Source organism: Hyla sarda, chromosome 6, assembly GCF_029499605.1.
Source record: "Hyla sarda isolate aHylSar1 chromosome 6, aHylSar1.hap1, whole genome shotgun sequence".
Classification (NCBI taxonomy): domain Eukaryota; kingdom Metazoa; phylum Chordata; class Amphibia; order Anura; family Hylidae; genus Hyla; species Hyla sarda.
Genome location: NC_079194.1, coordinates 104,191,747 through 104,212,182, shown reverse-complemented (window position 1 = coordinate 104,212,182; position 20,436 = coordinate 104,191,747). Strand labels below are relative to the sequence as shown.

General features: G+C 43.7%; 1 protein-coding gene across 1 annotated transcript in view; it reads left to right on the top strand.

The window, feature by feature from the left end:
- The first annotated feature begins 2,179 nt into the window (after positions 1-2,179).
- SUCLG2 (succinate-CoA ligase GDP-forming subunit beta) overlaps positions 2,180-20,436 on the top strand; it is a 285,301-nt gene continuing 267,044 nt past the window's right edge. The window contains exon 1 of the mRNA XM_056524572.1: positions 2,180-2,335. Coding sequence (XP_056380547.1) covers positions 2,264-2,335 — 72 coding nt within the window. The 5' untranslated portion in view covers positions 2,180-2,263. The remainder of the gene's footprint in view (positions 2,336-20,436) is intronic.

Sequence of the window (20,436 nt, the reverse complement as noted above, 5' to 3'; positions counted from 1 at the left end):
TACTTTTTTTCCCCATTAAAAATGTGAATAAGCTCCTCCCTAATAAAAGTTTGAATCACCCCCCTTTTCCCAATAAAATAATGTAAACAAAAATTAACATACTTGGCATCTTCACATGCGTAAATGTGCAAACTATTAAGATATAATGTTAATGAAACCACACAGTAAATGGTGAAATCGTGAAAAATATGACAAAGTCAATATTTGCTGATTTTGGTCCCTCTGAACAAAACGGTACCAATAAAAACTACAGATTACGGCGATAAAAGTTTTAGGGGTCATGAAAGGAGAACTTTAAAGGAAATCTGTCACCAGTGTCACCTGCACTAACCTGTCGGTACCAACAAATAGTGCAGGTGACACTGATGACAACGGTGCTCACCTTGTCCTGTTCCGTGGCGGGGATCTCCAGTAATCTTAGCCATTAGCTCCAACTCCGGGCACCGACTTAGGGCACGGGCAGAGCATAGTGACTATACTGCTGCTGCGAGACCCAGCAGATAGCAGCAGTGACTGGGGCATGAACGGAGGTTAGTGATTTTACTGCTGCTGCTCCCTGCTGGGTCCCGTTGCTAGAGAACAGCAGAAGTGATGTCACTAAACTCTGCTTGTGCCCCAAGAAGGGCCGAAGCTGAAGCTTAACGGCCAAGATTAGGTAGCGACAGGTTAGTGCAGGTAACACTGGTGACAGATTTTCTTTAAGCATACTCATTTTCTTACTTTGGTAGTTACGTAACACTTCGAAGGTTCGTCATCCGGCTTTTCCGACTACCAACGGCCACCACAAACAGGCAGGAGTTTGCTGGAAAAAGCAAGATGATGAGCTGCGAGAAACATTCTACGGGGTTAATATATATGTTTTTAGCCATTTCAAGAGTATAAAACATATATGTTAAACATAAACACAAACACAGTGTAAACTCTGCCTGATCTACTTTTTTAATAGTTGTCAGTTACAATGTACAGTATGGGGGAGATTTATCAAAACCTGTGCAGAGGAAGAGCGGTGCAGTTGCCCATAGCAACCAATCAGATTGCTTCTTTCATTTTCCACAGGCCTCTTTAGAGGCCTGTGGAAAATGAAAGAAGCAATCTGATTGGTTGCTATGGGCAACTGCACCACTCTTCCTCTGCACAGGTTTTGATAAATCTCCCCCTATGTGTGTATATATATTGCAAGAAAAACATTTGGGGGGAAATGTATCATTGTCTGTGTTAGGGTAGGTTCACACTACGTTTTTATTGTACGGGTGCCCCGTATACCAGCTGGACCCGGCCCATATCTAATGCTTTTCAATGAGCCGACCCACAGTTTTATGTCCGGTCAGAAAACCGGATACAGAGCAAAAAAATGTGCTGACCAGAGTTGGCTCATTGAAATGCATTAGATACGGGCCGGGTAGCTTCCCACAATATATATTATTTTTCTTGGTATTATGGTAAAATAAAAGGTGCCATTCCAAAGTACAGTTGGTCACACAAAAAACAAACCAGCATATGGGTCAATGGACGGGATAATAAGAGAGTTAGGTCTCACAAAAGACGAGGAGGGAAAAACAACACAAAAATGAAAATTTCCTGTGTTCCCAAGACCAAAATGGTCTGTGTTCTTCTAGGGTTAAAGGGGTTATATACAAATAGCAAAACAGAGCTAATTTCTTCCAAAAACAGCACCACATCTGTCCTCAGGTTGTGTGTGGTATTACAACTCTGCTCCATTTACTTCAATGGAACTAAGCTGTAATACCACACACAACCTGCAAACAGGTGTGGCACTGTTTTTGTAAATAATTAGCTTTGCTTTTCTTACCCTAGATAATCCCTTTAATTCCTCCTTTTAAGTCATTTTTAGATCAAAATCAAGTATCATTTTCTTTTAAAACTGAGGTTAAAAAACTATAAAACAACCAAAGTTTCTGTGACGGGAGAGATTTTTCAAAACCTATGCAGAAAAAGAGATGACCAGTTGCCCATAGCATCTAATAAGATCGCTTCTTTCATAAAAAAATAAAAAAATAAATAAAAAAAGTACTCTATAAAAAAGGAAAGAAGCAACCTGATTGGTTGCTATGGGCAACTAGTCAACGTTTCCTCTGCACGGGTGACAGCCAGGTTTACTGTCAGAGAGGCAAAGGAAAAGTAGGCGTGACAGTAGGTGTGCGCAGACAGCCAATTAGCATTCAGGGGGCGTGGTCTTCCGGCGCTCGGCCGCTGACGTAGTGAGCCTGTCCATGTGGAGCCTCACTTTCTCTTCCGGTTAGACATGGCGGCCTCCATGGCAGGGCAAGTGCTCAGACACTTTACGGCAAAAAACTCTCTTCTCGGCAGAAATAAGGTGAGACGTGACTGGGGAGGAACGGAGGAAGTCCGGGGGGAGTGCGGGTCAGAGAACAGTGGTGTGTCAGGGACGTCCCGGTGCTAGTGACTTCTGTTCTCTGTATGACACCTGTGTCCTGCAGTCCCTGTCTTCATATATATATATATATATATATATATATATATATATATATATAGCAGCTACTTAAGGACTACAACTCCCAGCATGTTATGACATCTGTGTGTTGGAGTTAGAGTCCCACAGGTTGCAGGTGACTCATTAGACCATTTTTCCCCAACCAGTGTTACCTTCAGCTGTTTCAAAACTACAACTCCCAGCTTACCTGGACAACCAAAAGCTGTCTGGGCATGTTGGGAGTTGTAGTTTTGCAACAGCTGATGGCACCACTGGTTGGGAGACCCTAACATAAGGCATCACATGAGTGCTAATATGTGGTCAGCAATATCTATTCTGCTATTCTATGCACTCCCAAAGGGGTAACTTTGCAATACCAGCCTTGGACTACCGATAGGGGAGGTGCTGTTTCAAGCAGCTCCGTTAAAGTTCTGTTGCAGCTTTTGGCTATCAGGACGTGATGGGAGTTGTAGTGTTGCCACAACTGGAGAGTGACTGGTTGCGCGTTGCACATCCCTCCGCAGAAAGGGTTAACCGCCTTTCCCCAGTGACCTCTATCCGGTGCGTTTCCTTCTTCCCGTGACCTTGGTGTAATCCCTGCCTTTTGCTGACATATCCAGTAATGTGTTTTTTCTTGTGAAGGATTATACTGTGTTGATTCGTAACTTGTAACATCTCGGCAGATGTTGATACGGTGTAAATCCTTTTACTGATAGCAACAAATGTGAGCAAAATATCAAACATGGACTGGACAGATACATTGCTAGGGCTCCATACTGATGCCAAATGTTCTGTTTGTGCAGAGCCGCCCTCCCTTCCAGTCCCCTAACTGCCTCTTTCCCTCCTCCTTGGCACGAGCGGCATATGTCCTCAAAAGTTGTGCAATTGTGCGCAACAATAAATGTTTTTTTTTTTTCTTTTTGCAGAATCTGACTTTCAAGGATATATGTGGCTGACGTGGCTTAGTAAATGTCCCTTTAAAAGTCTATGGCTGGGTTCACACTCAGAATGGAGCTTCGGCGTGTGGCCAGCACCTACTGAATAAGTTGGCGCTAGGACCAAGCGGATATTGCCATCCCCACAGATGGCAATGTCTGCGGAACGGATTCTGCCCGAAGAATGAACAAGTTCCTTTTTTTGATGGTGGAATTTCAGCGCCATTGCTCCCGACAGGGATCTGCTAAAATATTCTACATGACCAGAAGCAAAAAACATTGAGGGAGATTTATCAAAACCTGTCTGGAGGAAAAGTTGCTGCATTTCCCATAGCAACCAATCAGGTTTCTTCTTTTATTTTTATAGAGGCCTGTGAAAAATGAAAGAAGCGATCGGATTGGTTGCTCAGCAACTTTTCCTCTGGACAGGTTTTGATAAATATCCCTCTAAATTTAGAGAATCATATAAATAAAACGCTTCTGAGGATCCCGCAACGCCACACACTGTTTCAGATACCTCTGCTGGAGCTGTCCACAGAGGCGGTTCTCCAATTTTTGGGGCGTATAGTATGGATATCTGGCACAGTATAGGAGACACAGGGCATCTTCCTTCCTGAAACAGTACAGTGGTCCCTCAAGTTACATTATTAATTGGTTCCAGGATGACCATCGTATGTTGAAACCATCGTATGTTGAGACCTTAACTCTATGGAGACCTGATAATTGTTTCTGAAGCCACCAAAATGTCATCCAAAAATAGGAAAAAAGTGAGGATTAAAGAAAAATAAGTAGATAACTAATAAAGATAAAGCAAATCCTTACATATAAAAGTAAGGCTGGGTTCACACCACGTTTTGTTAAATACGGCTCCCGTATACGGCTGGGAGGAGGGGGGGCGGGGCTTAATCGCGGCGCCCGCACTCAGCCGTATTCGGGAACCGTATTTAATGTATGTCTATGAGCCGACCGGAGTGAACCGCAGCCTCCGGTTGGCTGCTTTTTCGGCCGTAAATGCGGTTTCCCGACCGCAGGCAAAAACGTGGTCGACCACGTTTTTGCCTGCGGTCGGGAAACCGCATACGGCCGAAAACGAAGCCGACCGGAGGCTGCGGTTCACTCCAGTCGGCTCATAGACATACATTAAATACGGTTCCCGAATACGGCTGAGTTCGGGCGCCTCGATTAAGCTCCGCCCCCCCCTCCTCCCAGCCGTATACGGGAACCGTATTTAACAAAACGTGGTGTGAACCCAGCCTAAGAAAGATCTGCTGGGAGCTGTAAATCACTATCTATGTCAGTGTTTCCCAACCAGGGTGCCTCCAGCTGTTGCAAAACTACAACTCCCAGCATGCCCGGACAGCCCGGACAGGAGCTTCTTCCGGGTCCTGTACAGTACAGTGTCCCAAATGGAGCCGCCCTTACTTGGTGTCCAAAGGAGCAGCTAACCCCCCTGGCACAGGTAAGGAGTAGTACAGAACTTGTAGTTCCTCTCTGTACTGTAGGGGGCGCTACCAGACAGCCATTCAGTGCTTGTACTTAACTAATAGAGGTGATTTACCAGTAAAATGTCCATTCTGTTTGGTCAGTTCCTCCAGTTGTGACGTGTTTCACAGATCTGGACTATCCGTAGCATTGTATGTTGAGTCTGGTTTCAAGTTACAATGGTCCAGAAAAGACCATTGTATGTTGAGGCCATTGTAAGTTGAGGGATCACTGTATTGCAATTCAGCTCCATTGACATAAATGTGGCTTAGCTGCAATGACACGCACAGCCTCTGAACAAGTGTGGCACTGCCAGTGTTGTGATCTCCCACAGATGTGTGAGGTAGGACCTGCATTTGCCTTGAGAGGAAGTCCACCATAGACCCCTCCTGGTTTTGGCTGCTGGAGGTGGTTGTTTTATGCAATATATACAATTACAAATACATTTTTTTTTTTTTTTTTTTTATAGGAACAGTATTTACATTTTTTTTAATTTTATTTATGTGGTTGTTTAAACACAGCTTAGTACAAGGCTACCACTAAATCACTTATCTTGTATTTAGGAGCCTTTAAGGATCCTGAATGATTATAATACAGTAACACCCCCCCCCCCCCCAGGATCTCCATATCATGGGTGGGTATAAGGTTGGCAGCATGGGCGGCGGCATGTTTTTAGAACACTGATTTGTATGTGTGCAGTTTTTGCAGGTAAAACTCCTATTTGAACTATCTTTGCAAAACGTTATGAATTCCAACATGGTTAATGGCTGTGTTTCAGTAGAACGCTGCGTGGTCGCTATGTGTGGCCTTGCCCTCATTTAGTAATTGGTGAAGATCTGTCCTTGCTGTCTACCTCACACATTTACACCAATTGTTACAATAGTTACCAGGGTTACCTTGACAAATTGCTGTACAAAGAATATTGGAAAATGGAATTACTTTTCATTATACAATGAAAGCCTGAAGGCTCATTTAGTCTAGATAGAAAAGGCATTCTTTTTGCTTGTGGTCGCACTTTGACTGGGTTCTTAGAGGGGTACTCCACTGGAAACATTTTTTTAAACAAAATGGTGCCAGAAAGTTAAACAGATTTGTAAATTAATTGTATTAAAAAAATCTTAATCCTTCCAGTATTTATCAGCTGCTGTATGCTCCACAGGAAGTTGTTTTCTTTTTGAATTTCCTTTCTGTCTAACCACAGTGCTCTCTGCTGACACCTATGTCAATTTTAGGAACTGTCCAGAGCAGGAGAGGTTTTCTATGGGGATTTACTCCTACTCTGGACAGTTCCTAAAATAGACAGAGGTGTCAGACAGAAAGGAAATTGAAAAAGAAAAGAACTTCCTGTGGATCAAGTACTAGAAGGATTAAGATTTTTTTTAATAGAGGTAATTTACAAATCTGTTTAAAGCGGTGGTCCAGTGGTGAAAAACGTATCCCCTATCCTAAGGATAGGGGATAAGTTTGAGATTGCAGAGGGTCCGACCGCTGGGGCCCCCTGCGATCTCTCTGTACGGGGCCCCGGCTCTCTGGCCAGATAGCGGGTGTTGACCACCACACGAAGCGGCGGCCGACACGCCCCCTCAATACATCGCTATGGCAGAGCCGGAGATTGCCGAAGGCGGAGGTCGACACGCCCCCCTTCCCGCGGGCTTTCGGGGCCCCGTACAGGAGATTGCGGGGGCCCCAGGGGTCAGACCTTCCCGCGATCTGCAACTTATCCCCCATCCTTAGGATAGGGGATAAGTTGTTCACCACTGGACTATTCCGTTTAACTTTCTGGCACCATTTGATTAAAAAATTTAAAAAACATTTTTTTTTCCAGTTGGGTACACCTTTAACATCATGAAGAGCCATTCAGAGAGGACATGACCTGGTGAGTATAGTTTTCTTGCATTCAGGAGGCCGCTCCTGTCCTTTGTCCTGCAGTGCTGGACATCTCTTATTGGCTTCAGATGTTTACCAGATCTACAAGCCAGAGAACTGGAAAGTCCTGAAAGTTTGAGGCGTGCAGCACTGATGCTGATCTGTATGGACAGGACTGCTTTGTGTCAGTGTGACAGTGACATGTATAGTAATGGACGCCGTGCTGGGAGCATTGCTGCTCTTTATCTCTCTGCCCGTCCTGTAATCGCTGGTCATGTGAAGCATTCCTGCCTGTTCTGCTCTTCTCTGCCCTTGCCAGACCTAGAGCTGATTGCTGAAAGGATAGAAGAATTATTATAGCAAGTGAAATCCATTCAGTCATTTCACACTTATCTCGGGGAGTTTGGGTAATAGTTATTGTGTGTTCATTGTCGCGGAGTTGTAGCCCTGATTTCCCAGACTACAGAGAGGAATAAGTATCTGACTGCCAGGAGATTCCATTCTGGTAGGCCTGGCTCATCCGTGTTTTACACATCCACCGGACGGGGCTTGTACTACTCTCCCCAGCTGCTGACACCATAAGCTTCTCTTTTAGGATGTGATGTCCTAGTTACTGTAAAAGGTTATTCACGCTATTAAAATGTATTCCCTACCCAGATTTATTCTGCCTGCAGTTTGAGCAGCATAAAAGTGTGACAGATTGTCTTTAAAGGGGTACTTCACTGCCCCAGCATTCAGAACATTTAGTTCCGAATGCTGGGTGTGGGCTGCAGGTGTGGTGATGTCACACCATGCCCCCTCAGTGTAAGTCTATGGGACGGGGTGTGGCGGCTGCCACGCCCCCTCCCATAGACTTACATTGAGGGGAGTGGCGTGACATCATGAGGGGTATGCCGTGACGTCAAGACCCCGCAGCCCTCACCCAATGTTAAAAATCAAATGTTCCGAATGCTGGGCCAGTGGAGTACCCCTTTTAAAGGGATTATCCACTTTTATAAAAAAAAAAAAAAAAAGTATCCTCTGATTGTGAGGGAGTGCAACCACTGGACCCCCCTCCCCTGCATGCACTGGTCCCCCCTCCCCTGCATGCACTGGTCCCCCCTCCCCTGCATGCACTGGTCTGCTGCTTCGCCCAGCAGGCTCTGGTCCTGGCCTTCGGAGACATACTCTTGCTGAAAAAAATGGGTGGCTCATCTAGGTCGGTGATTGCCTGAGCAGGCCAGCACTTCTATTCAGCACCAGTGCAGAGACCAGAGCGCACTGGGGAGAAGCGGCAGACTTGCATGCAGAATAAGAGCCGGGCTTCATGCTGGAGATAACAGGAGGGTCCCAGTTGTCGGATCCTCCGCCATTATGGGGTACATTTTTATGAGGTAGATAACTCCATTTAAAGGGGTAATCCTCTAGGAATTTTTCTTTTTAAATCAACTGGTGCCAGAAAGTTAAACAGGTTTGTAAATTACTTCTATAAAAAAAAATATTAATCCTTTCAGTACTTATCCACTGCTTTATTATCCACAGGAAGTTTTTCTTTTTGAATTTCCTTTCTGTCTGACCACAGTGCTCTCAGATGACACCTCTCTCCATGTCAGGAACGGTCCAGTGCAGGATACGTTTTCTATGGGAATTTACTCCTACTCTGGACAGTTCCTAAAATGGACAGATGTGTCAGCAGACAGAAAGGAAATTAAAATAGAAAATAACTTCCTCTGTAGTATACAGCAGCTGAAAAGTACTGGAAGGATTAAGATTTTTTAATAGAAGTAACTTACAAATCTGTTAAACTTTCTGGGACCAGTTGATTTAATTTTTTTTCCCCTGTGGAGTACCCCTTAAAGGGAATATGTTACCAGTTTTATGCTACCCTAACTGGGGGCAGCATTAAATTGGTGTGGGCAGCGGGATTCCGACACACTATAATTTCCTCTGATACACTTGGTTTATTAGTTATGTATTTTAAGTGGATCCATTAACAGACACACAGGTTTTCAATGTAGTTTTTCATGGTTAAGTGTCAAATTGTGTCCACTTGATGATTGTCCGTCAGGATCCGTTCTTTTGGCAGGATTTACAATGCAGACTTTTTTCAATAGGATACTGCAAGATGGGTATGCTGTAGCTTCCTGTTTGACATCCGTTTAATCGTAATAAAACTCATAGCTACTTTTCAACAGGATGCAAAAACGTAATGTGAACAGCCACTTAACGTAATCATGGATTATCTATGAAACCTTACTAGAGGGCTTTTTTGTCTGGTTATCCCTCTAGGTGTGGGTTCAGTGATCAGCAGCCAGTCCGCCCTTTGCTATTCTTGCCCTCCACCTGTTTTTTACACTGTTAGTGTTGGTTAATGGTTGCTAGAGCTGAGCTGGTCTTGTTTATTGGTGGTGACAAAGAGTATAATCCAGTGGAGATTATTCTGGTTAATCATCACCCAGAGGCGATAGTCGAGGCCTCCATCTAGGACACGAGCAAAAAGTCATCTGAACTTAGAGTTGATCTGTATAATGTCTGAAAGTTCTTGCACTACAAGTGATCTATCTTATGGTTTCTCCATGCCACATCTGTCGGTCACTCCAATAAATGGACCTGGTCTTTGTTCTTTTACAGCAGTGGCACTTTAGGGTCAATACATGTGCACTTATATTTGGGCTCGAGGCATGGGGGGGGGACACTCATAGGTTAATCTGATGATCAAAATTACTGATCACTTTCCGAAAAAGAAGTATTGGTACCACAAGGGCGTAGTGCACATGCAGAGGTCACTGGCAGCCGCTAGTATTTTGGAAGTCAGTTTGTGTATGGACAGTTTTGTGTGTATGTTCTGTATTGTTTTATCTAGGAATGCATACATTTCTAAAAACTGAATGGGATCTCTTTCCCAGGAAGGCAGAAATCTGGTAGAAAACGTTGCCATGCATGGATAAAGAGGGACGTCTGTTACAGGGCAAGAGAGGGGCAGGGCTGTCTATTAGTCACATCTCCCACAAGGTAGCCATACACATGGGATTAGCCCACAGCTTTCCTTCCTTGACTTCTGCTTGATCCTTCTCACCTCTGAGTGAAAGCCTCCATACACATTTTAATAATCTAGTACCAGACCCTCTGAAATTTGCACATGCAGCTGACATATTGGTTTTAAGTAAGGCCACCATACATATTTGACACCTTTTTAAAGCAGTGGTCTCCAAACTGTGGAACTGTTGCAAAACTTCAACTCCCAGCACTCCTGGTGGTGTAGGTTTGCAACAGCTGATGATCCACAGTTTGGAGACCACTGCCATAGGGTGTATCCACCCTTGTTTTCCAACCTAGAGTGCTTCCAGCTGTAGCAAAACTACAACTCCCAGCATGCCAAAGGCTGTCCGGGCATGCTGGGAGTTGTAGTTTTGCCACAGCTGGAGGCACTCTGGGAAACACTGAACCCACACATACAGCATCCTGCACATATTTGATGCTTCATTCAGTTATTTAGTTTACATTGAAATCTGAAGCTTCAAATCCTGTGTATCAAATATGCGCAGGATACTGTATGTGTGAATAGACCTTTCAAGAAATTTCTCTAATTCTTTGTTTATGATCTATGCTGCACATTTATTTTTATTTTTTTTTTTAAGCCCAGATGGGTGGAGAAGTGTCACGTCAGTTGCACGTTTTCTGTGCAAAAACCCTTCAGTACCCAGGCTATACTGTAGCTCCATTAAATGGGGCCAGTACTTGTCCAAAACTGCAGCAAAAGAAAAAACTTTTCTGCCCATGTTGTATGTCCTCATGAGAACAGCTGGACATCGTATAATAAATAAATTGACAAAGCCCACTTATTCTGGCATGACCGGTCAATAATCATATGTAAGTATACATTGCGGTCCCTAGATGAAGTCATGTTGGATTTACCATGCCGGATCCCTTGTTCCCATGGGAGATTAGCTATTGCCAGAAGAGCCTGTCAGCACCTTATTCTCTTCTTTCCATTGAAATACTCAAGCATGTTTTGCGTGAATTAGGTCAGAAAACTACCCTTCCTACTTTATTTTCAGCAGTTTTTCTATCGCCTTTGTTTGGCATCACAGAATTGTATATGGATCATTATTTTCCTGACGGAACAGTGTGGGACATCAAACATCAAACCTCAACATCATACAGACTGTGGGATTAGGGAGGCGCTGAATCCATAATTTTATTATCTGCCTGGGATCCTGGCGAATAATGAACCCAACCTGAACCCTATTTGTGATGTAGTATGCACCTAAATCGTATAGTTCATTGTAGAATTCAATGTAAACTGATTGACTGAACACAGCTTCAAATACTGCAATCAAATCTGCGCAGAATACTGTACTTGTGAATAGACCCTAAAGGGGTACTCCACTGGCCAGTGTTCGGAATATTTAGTTCAAAATGCTGTGTGCGTGCTGCAGGGGTCGGTCATGCCCCTCCTGATGTCAGGCCACTCCCCCTCAATTCAAGTCTAATGGAGGGGGCGTGATGGCTGTCACACCCCTCCCATAGACTTGCATTGAGGGGGCTTGGCCTGATGTCACGAGGGGGTGTGTGGCCGACCCCTGCAGCGCGCACACAGCGTACAGAACTAAATGTTCCAAACACTGACCAGTGGAGTACCCCTTTAAAGTGGCTAGCCCATGATTTACCTGTAAACTATATAGGTGATCAATGTAGGGGCGGGGGATCTGACCACTGGGCCCCACATAGATCATGAAAATAAGGTTTTTTTTTTATGGAAGTGCTCATGCTAAACCTCTGCTACCTTCTTTTCCCAGAATGAGCAAAAGTTCTACGGAATCTTTTCCTGCAAATATGTATAATAATCTGTCTGCTTCTCCTCTTCCGTAAGACTGGTCTACAATTTCAACATGATGGGTTCCATTTAGAAGAGGGTTTCCTGCTATATTAAAGCATAAGGTACCGTTCCCACTTTGGAGATTCTGTGTGGAATTTGCTTGGCTGCTATCTTCCTGCTCCATGGTAAATGGAGCAGAAATGATTGAGAATCCACGCCCGGAGGAGATCTGTGGCATTAATTGACAAGCTGCTGCATGCAGCAGGTGATTTAAATGTCGGGGAGCTCCCAACCCTTACCAGAAGATGTCCGACATTGCAGCAGGTTTCAAATCTCCTGCTGCCCACATGCCAATCAGAACAGCTGATCCTCTGCGGGGAGTTTTATATCCATGACACACGATAGTAGTGCATGCCGAAGGTACGTACAGGAACAGCAGGAGGATCTGGCATTCGGTTGGGAGCAGGGGGACGTTTGAATCCTGCAACAATGTCTCCATACTGGATCAGTGGAAGGGGAGTGATGGTAGCTGGCTCAGACTGCCTGAAAGCCTGCAGCAGACGAATGGGACTTCTCTGGTGCTCTCTGCTGATTGAACATATTTGCCTTTTTTTTTCCCCATTGAATCCAATGCCACGTTGGAAGTTCCATCACAAAACTTCCGATGTGTTGTGAACAAAGTGGCAGAACTTCCTTTTGAAATTAAGCAGTTTTCCATAGTGTGAATGGGGCCTTAGTCATTCAAATAAGCTTGTCACACAGACGTTTTAAAAGTTTAGATTAGTAGAGGTCTCAGTCCTGAGGTTCTTTCCTGTTCACAGTTATAACAATGTTAAGTTTTCTTCACTCCTGGGCTCGATGCTTAATCTGACTGAGTTGGATCGAGTGCCGAACCATGGAGTGAGGGTTGCTGCTGTGCATAACATTGCTGTGTCTAACAATTAGGGGGGGTCTCCGCACTGGGACCCCAACTGATCAAACTTTTAACATTTTGCACAGACGTGTCAAAAGATTATTTAAATGACAGTGACCCTTTAAGTGATGAATTGTTGCTTGGGTATGCCCTCAATGATCAGTTGACAGCCGGTAATCTTTAAGGCTACATTCACACGGGTGGATTACCCGCATATTTCCTGTTGCAGAGAAATCCGCCAAACCTTCTCAAATCCTCCCGCCCTATTTTTTCTGCATAGCCCCCTCCCACCCAGGTGCTGTTCGAAGAACCAAATGGTTCCATTGAAGCAGTAGCAATATACTATAACGGGAAACCAATTTAACGAAGTCCTAATGTTGTCCTTCCGTTTCTAGCTGGCCCATAAGTCGTCTTTTATTTGGAGTGCTAAGTACTTCTATTACAAGTCATTACATCAGTATAAGGCAAGGTGCATTTTATTAATAGGGTCGCACTTTCATCTTTTTTCCCTGATAAGGCCAAATACATTGTTCACTTCGTGCATGAAATATCAAGAAATTCTCTTTTGTTATTAGCCTCTGCCTAAAAATATCATTTTAATATCACTTAAAATTACGAGGTTAAAGATTTCATAAATCGAAGGCCGAGGTATTAAAACGCTTTTCCCTGAAGATATTAAGAGCACGGATCCTCTCTAAATTGCCTGTTGTATTTCCTCTCTGTGTCGCGGAGGCGCGTTCCTCCGGATGCAGCGCTGGTGACTGCAGGCTCCCATATGTGAGCAGTTACATTTTTGCCAATAGACATTTTCAGGTCACAGAAAGCAATGATTTCTCAGAATTTTAAAGATTCAAGACAGAAATTAATTTATTCAGGAATAAAAGATGTCCTAGTGTTTATCTGTGGACATGTAATGCTGTCAGAGTGGAGACCCCAGTCTTTTAGCATTGCACCGATTAAAGATGTCAAAAAAAAAATAAAAAAATCCTTTTTCATTCATTATTTGCTAAGGGCTTGTCACACAAAATGTATGTTCAACTTTAGTGACCCTAAGGTAAGCAGACACAAATGTATTAAATTGTACCATAGCATACTTACCGTCAGCCTGTTATTCACTTTTATCTACATGAAGGCAACCTATAAATTTTATAGACTTCTCAGTCTCCCAAGAAGTCCATCTAGTGTAAACCAGTATATACCATATAGGGGAACAGCGGGGGGGACTTTAGTATCTGTCTCAGCTTGAACAAATAGGAGGAGACACCTCACTTGTCCTGAACGCACAGGGCAGTGCCAGTCTTCTGGCCCTTCTGACATTAGGCAAGACTGTAGGGTAAAGTTGATGAGGCCATTATCGTGGGAGATTGGTGGAACATTTTAATCATGACTATCAATATTCCATTGCTCTGGCCACTGCTGATTAGAATTCTTCATAAAGATTTAGTATACGTAAATTAACCTTGTTGTTCAACTTGTTCTAGCGGCACATTACTTTCCCTGACAGGAATTGGAGTAGCATCCATACTTGGTTTTCCCTATAAGGCCTTAGTTCTCCATCTTGGACTGTACATTAGCATCAGGATACTAGGAAATTGGTGCCTAAAATGGTGCCAGGTCTGGTGGCCTGTTTTGTCATACTATTTGACTGTGGCTCATACTTGTCGTGGCACTTATTCACACTGCATTTGCTCTTAGTTTTACTCTATCGGCTGTGTTCCTGAGTATTGCCTCTTCCTTTGGATTGTCTGCCTGGTACCCGCTCTTCTACTTTTGTCTTCGACCCTCTGCTCCTGTCTTATCCTCATTTTATGCTCATCCTGACTAATCTGTTGGTGAGGCCTTTTCAACTCTGTTCTGAGCCAAACTATTGCTGCTTCAGCTCTGCTGCTGCTGCCGCCTTCAATTCTTGACTATTCTAGGTATTTCAACCTGAGTACGCAGTGTATACTTCCTTCCTGGAGTTACAGTAAAAACTAGGGGATTCCTTTTGGCTTCACACCCTACATTAAATCAGATTATCATTAAGAGAAGCAGCATTTCAGAATGTTACCATAATAAACCTAAAGAGACTGAATCAGGTTGAAGAAACATGACACCTTTCTTCTAAGGGCTCGTTCACACGGAGTAATTCAAGAGGAATTTACTCGAGTAATTAATGCACATCTCCTCTGCCCACTCACTTAAATGTTTTTTCCGCTAGCGGAATTCTGACGCTGAATTCCGTTCCGAGTGAAGATTGAGCATGTTCATTCTTCAAGCGGAATCAGCTAGCAGAAATCAATAGAAGTCAATGATAAAAAAAAATTCCGCCCGACATAATTTTCGCACGGAATTTGCGTGGAAATGGCTGAAAAACCCTTCACTTCTTTCTCCCCCATTTCCATGCGCAATTCCGCACGGAAATAAAAATAATTTTTTCCGCCCGTAAATTTTTCGGCGTGAATTACTCTTGATTTACTCAGTGTGAACATAGCCTAAAAATACATCTTTCCTTGTCCATAGATTGTGTTGTGTGCAAATAAATGTGACAAAGCTGCAATACCACCGAGACCATGGACAAGAGTGGTGCTGTTTCTGGAAGGAGGCAGTCAGAGATCTACCGTATCTAATCTATCGATCAGTCTAATCTAATCTCTCCCTATATTTTTTTTAAATTCAGAATCTCCTCCAGCCCCTTCTACTGCTCTTTGATAAATTTTTTCAAGCTATTGTAAAATACAAAGAATGCATTTCTTGTTGTCTTGGTATGTTCTTACAATAAATATACAATGGGAGAGAAAATGTATATCTTTATCGTCATTCTTATACCCCAGGATATACAGCAGTTGTGTAATTAAAGCAACAGGCAGTAAACATTAAATTGGTCACGTAGCGCGAGAGACGCTGGAAGCTATTTTTGATCCAATAATTGTGATTAAATGGATTTAACATTTACAGGACAGTTTATAAAGAAACATTGCAGCTTTTATTTAACAATCACATTATGTGAAATAGATTAGAATCTAAACATGTTATATAGACTTTTCAAAAGCAACATAACCAGGAAACACATTATTTCTGCTCAGAACATATACATTATAAATCCCATGGTTAAAGGGGTACTCCTCCCCACGACATCTTATCCCCTATCCAAAGGATAGGGGATAACATGTTTGATCGTGGGGGTCCCGCCGCTGGGGACTCCAGGATCTCGGCTGCAGCACCCTGCTGTCATTACTGCACAAAGCAAACTCGCTCTGTGTGTAATGATGGGCGATACTGGGGCCAGAGCATTGTGATATCACGGCTCCGCCCCTCATGAGGTCATGGCTCACCCCCTCAATACAAGTCTATGGGTGGGGGAGTGGCGGCCGTCAGGCCCCCTGCCATAGACTTGCATTAAGGGGCGGGCTGTGAAGTCATGAGGGGCAGAGCTGTGATGTCACGAATCTCTGGCCCCAGTATTGCCCATCATTACGCACAGAGCGAGCTTGTTCTGTGCAGTAATGAAAGCGGGGTGCTGCAAACAAGATCCCGGGGGACCCCCGCGGTCAGACATCTTATCCCCTATCCTTTGGATAAGGGATTAGATGTCGTGGGGCGGAGTACCCCTTTTAATGCCATATAATTTTATGTTCTATATTTGCCATAATTTAGCCAATCGATTAAAAACAAGGAGGAGGAGGAGTGGTTGCTTGTGTACAGAACCTTATCTTTTTGGGTTCATTGTAGCTAACCCCCAATAACCCACTTCTCTCCAATTCTTTACTTATAGGAGTTAAAAATTCTGAGAAATAGGGAGCTGTCTGGCAGAATTATTGCTGTCCTGTTGCCGGACAGTTAGGCCGGGTTCACACTGAGAATCTCCATCTAGGGATTCCAAGTGCGGCGAACACTTTCTGAAACCAGTCGGCGCAGACAGAACTAATTCTGCCCAAAGAATGGACAAAAGGATAAAGGAAAATACCAGAGATCCAGGTACTGCTGCTTCCAAAAAATTATTTCCGAGCGTGCAAAGTGGTATGATGACAAATTGTAACTGTATGCAAATAAAAGCTATTTGTCATCATACCACTTTGCACGCTCTAAAATAATTTTTGAAGAAGCAGCGCCTGGATCTCCCGTCTTATCCTTTATCCGTTTCCACTTTCAACTGGTCAGGATGCCCCCGTCCAGTGACCTGCAGGCTGAGCAGCTCCTCCTACCACATCTACTATCTCTCCACAGGGGTGATATGCGCATGATCTATTCTCTTGAGGTGAGCGGCCACCTACTGACTTCCTGGGTGTTTTTTCCTTTTAACTGCTGTATAGGATATTCAACCTCACTTGGGTAATACACAAGGTGCTGCCTACCTCTATACAGGCAAAGAATAGACAAGACCAGCAATGGGATTCTATTGAAGTGGAATTTTGGTTGAAGATTCTGTAGTATGAACCAAGCCTTAGGGTACGTTCAGACGAGCGGATCCACACTGTATTTTATGCTGCAGACCCCTACAGGGTGCCTTTAGATGTGCCTGATCGGAGCAGCAACACGGCGCTATGAGCAGATGCACTGAAGCGATGTGTGAGTCGCCGCGCATGCGCGGTGTACTCACACACATCGTGCCCGGTCCCCCTTTTCCATGAACTAGGCCGAGAGCTGCCGCGATGTGAGTATACTGCGCATGCGCTCGGCGACTCAGACATCTGTGTGTGTCTGCTCGTAGCAGCGTATTGCCGCTCCGAGTAGGCACATCTAAAGGCACCATGTAGTGATCCTTCAGCGGTGGATCCGCAGCGTAAAATACGCTGTTGATGAGCTCGTCTGAACGTCCCGTTAGGGTCTATTCACATGGCAGAATTTCTGGTTGCGGAATTCCGCCTTAAATTAAAGCCCATAGACTTTTATGGGATTCCGCACTCCCATTCAAACTTCTAAATTTCCCGCAAGCGGAAATTTAGAAGTGTGAATGGGAGTGCTTAATCCCTTAAAAGTCTATGGGCTTTAATTTGAGATGGAAATTCTGCTGTGTGAATAGACGCTTAGTTCCAAGCTGATATACAGTACATTATCTGAGCAGCATGTGGCCACCCAGACGTAAGCTCTGACACTAAATGCACGATAAGGTGTCTGATCGTGGGGGGTCTCACTGCTGGGTCCCACTTGGATCTCCCGCAGCACTCGACATTCTAAACATCACACCACTCCCTCTTGTCACTTCATGCCCCCTCCATTCATCTCTATGGGAGGGGGTGTGTTGGCCGACATGTCCCCTCCCATAAAAATAAATGAAGGGGGGGGGGGGGTGGCCGTGACGTCACGATCACGGCTTCCGGCTCCAAGTGTTCTGAACAAATTGTCCAGAACCCCGGAGTACCCCTTTTCATTTTGGGATGTCCGCTCATCCCTACTCACAGGAACTCAGACTTGAAATTGATGCATAAGTGGATGGGATAAAATGTTGAACTCAAATTGTGCAATTATTGGATAACATAACCTGCAGTGTTCTTAGTTTAGGAAAGTCTATGAAGAAATGTCACCACATGATCTGACAAATTGCATCAGAATCAAAGTTTTCCTTTTGTGTTTAGTTTGCCATTAGATCTCATTGAGTAAATTGAAAAAGCTCTTGGCTGGAGATGTTCTTTACCATCTGAATTGTGCTGGTGGTGGAGCTCTTTATAAATGCTTAAGGGTAGGATCACATGTAGTGCATCCAGAGTGTATTTCACAATGTGGGAAATATGCTGTGGATTTTGCTATCTGCAGACAAACTGGGATTTCCTACCGCAGCCCTGTGTGTGCAGTAAAGTTTGCAGGCATGTCCAGTCTGCCTTCAAGCCTTACTGCGCACACAGGGCTGGAGCAGGGTAGCCCTGTGTGTTTGCTCATAGCAGAATCAGAATCATGAAATACGCTGAGGATGTGCTACGTGTGACCCTGCTCTTAGGGTAATTTAACAAGGCTTGTATGCCAGTATTCTAGTGAACAAAAGTCACATTGTTCTGTAAGTTTCATTTTGGACAGAAAATGTGCAACTTTTCAAATTTTTACACTGTTTATATCACTATCGTGAGGGGATAATCCTCTTGTGGTCTGGAAAAATTGCTATAATTTATGCCAGCAATTGGTGTGAATTATTCCAAATATATACTCACTTAGAGAGATTTATCAAAACCTGTGTAACGGAAGAGTGAGGCAGTTGACCATAGCAAACAATAGGATTGCTTATCTAGACTTTTCTTTTAAAAAGCGCTATGTGGTTGCTATGGGCCACTGCACCACTTTTCCTCTACACAGTGTTTCATAAATCTGTCATTGTCCAAAAAATAGCACCTTTAGTAGGAGTTGTTGAAATCATACAAACGTTTAGGTGTGTGAGTGTAATTATATATGTAAGAAATTACAATATTTCTGGGATAGCATAGTTTTTTTTTTTGTTTTTTTTTTCTTTAAACAGTACAATTGAAAGAAGGCTGTAGGATTTTGACGGCCACATGTAGACATTGTTTGTGTTCTTCTTTGGTGTGTTAAGCTAACCAGGCTCTTGGTTTTTAGCTTTAGGAAAATCACAACTTCCAGCATAAGGCTGCATTCACTTTTTGCATTCGTTTTTACATTATGGGTGCCGGATCCGGCTGGGGGAGGGGCAAACTGGGCTCTCCCGTACCCTAGCCCGACCAGCCCTGAACTCAATTTACTTTAATGAGCCGACTGGAGTCAAACTGTGACTCGGGTCGGCTCATTTTTGACCCGTATGCGGTTTCCTGACCGGACCTAAAACCGTAGTATACTCCGGTTTTAGGTCCGGTCACAAAACCGGATACGGGCCAAAAATGAGCCGACCAGAGTCACTATTTGACTCCAGTCGGCTCATTAAAGTAAATGGAGTTCAGGGCTGGTTCGGCTGGGGTACGGGAGAGCCCGGTTTGCCCCTCCCCCAGCCGGATCCGGCACCCGTAATTTAAAAACGAGATGTGAATGCAGCCTAATGGGAGTTGTAATTTTTACAGCAGTTCAACATCTGGAGAGCCGCCGGTTTAGGAACAACAGAGTTTAAGCGGATTATGCCATGTTAATGTTATATGTAATATTCGCACATTCTGTTTATTTCAGTTCAGCTGTCAATATTCTTTGGGCGCTTTGTTCCTCGCGTTACAGATTAATAGTATCGGCTTGGAGTTGGTGAAATGTTAGGTTTAATGCAGTCCTGCCTGTAGAACGCGAGATAGATGTTGGTGATATTTGTGGAAATGGATGTATGTTAGAGGTGGCATTGGCTGTTGATATATCTGCACAAGTCTGCAATTTGCAATGACCTTTAGAATGAGCAACTGGGTAATGATATTAAATGTTACACTGACTCACCTGGGTCATCTAGTTCTGAGCATGTTTCGGAGTGCGAATGAAGCCCTCCATCTTCTTATAGCTTGTAAATTTATGGGGGTTTGCACTATAATAGAGAATATTTTGATGATTTTTGTTCTCTGTAAATTTCTGCTCGCTATGTATCCAATCTTTTAACTCCTTTTTTTTAATCCCTTTTTTTTTTCCAGAACTATAAGGTAAAACCACTGAAGGGTTAAGTGAATAACATTGATTATCTTGTCAACCTGGTCCTTGTACAGGGCAGCAAAATATAGTTAGTAGCCCGTTATTTATATCGGCCATTATTTTGTGATGGGAGAATGAACGGAAGAAATAGTGCATGCACTATTTCTCCCGTTACTATCTTCCGTCACAAAATAACCTCTGTTATGAATAACTGGCTATAACGGGCTAAAACGGATAATGTAAAAATCCCATAGACTATAATGTGATTTTCGTATGGGATTTTGTAATGGCCGTTTAACCGCCGATTTTGAAGGTTTTCATAACGGAACATATCATATCTTTAAAATGGATGAATTGTATAGTGTGAAAGCAGCCTTACTCTGATTTGGCATCTGTGGGATGGGCTGAGAAGAGAAGTATAAGTTAAAGCCCTATCTTGCAATTTACAGAACTAAAATCTTGGTGCCAGATA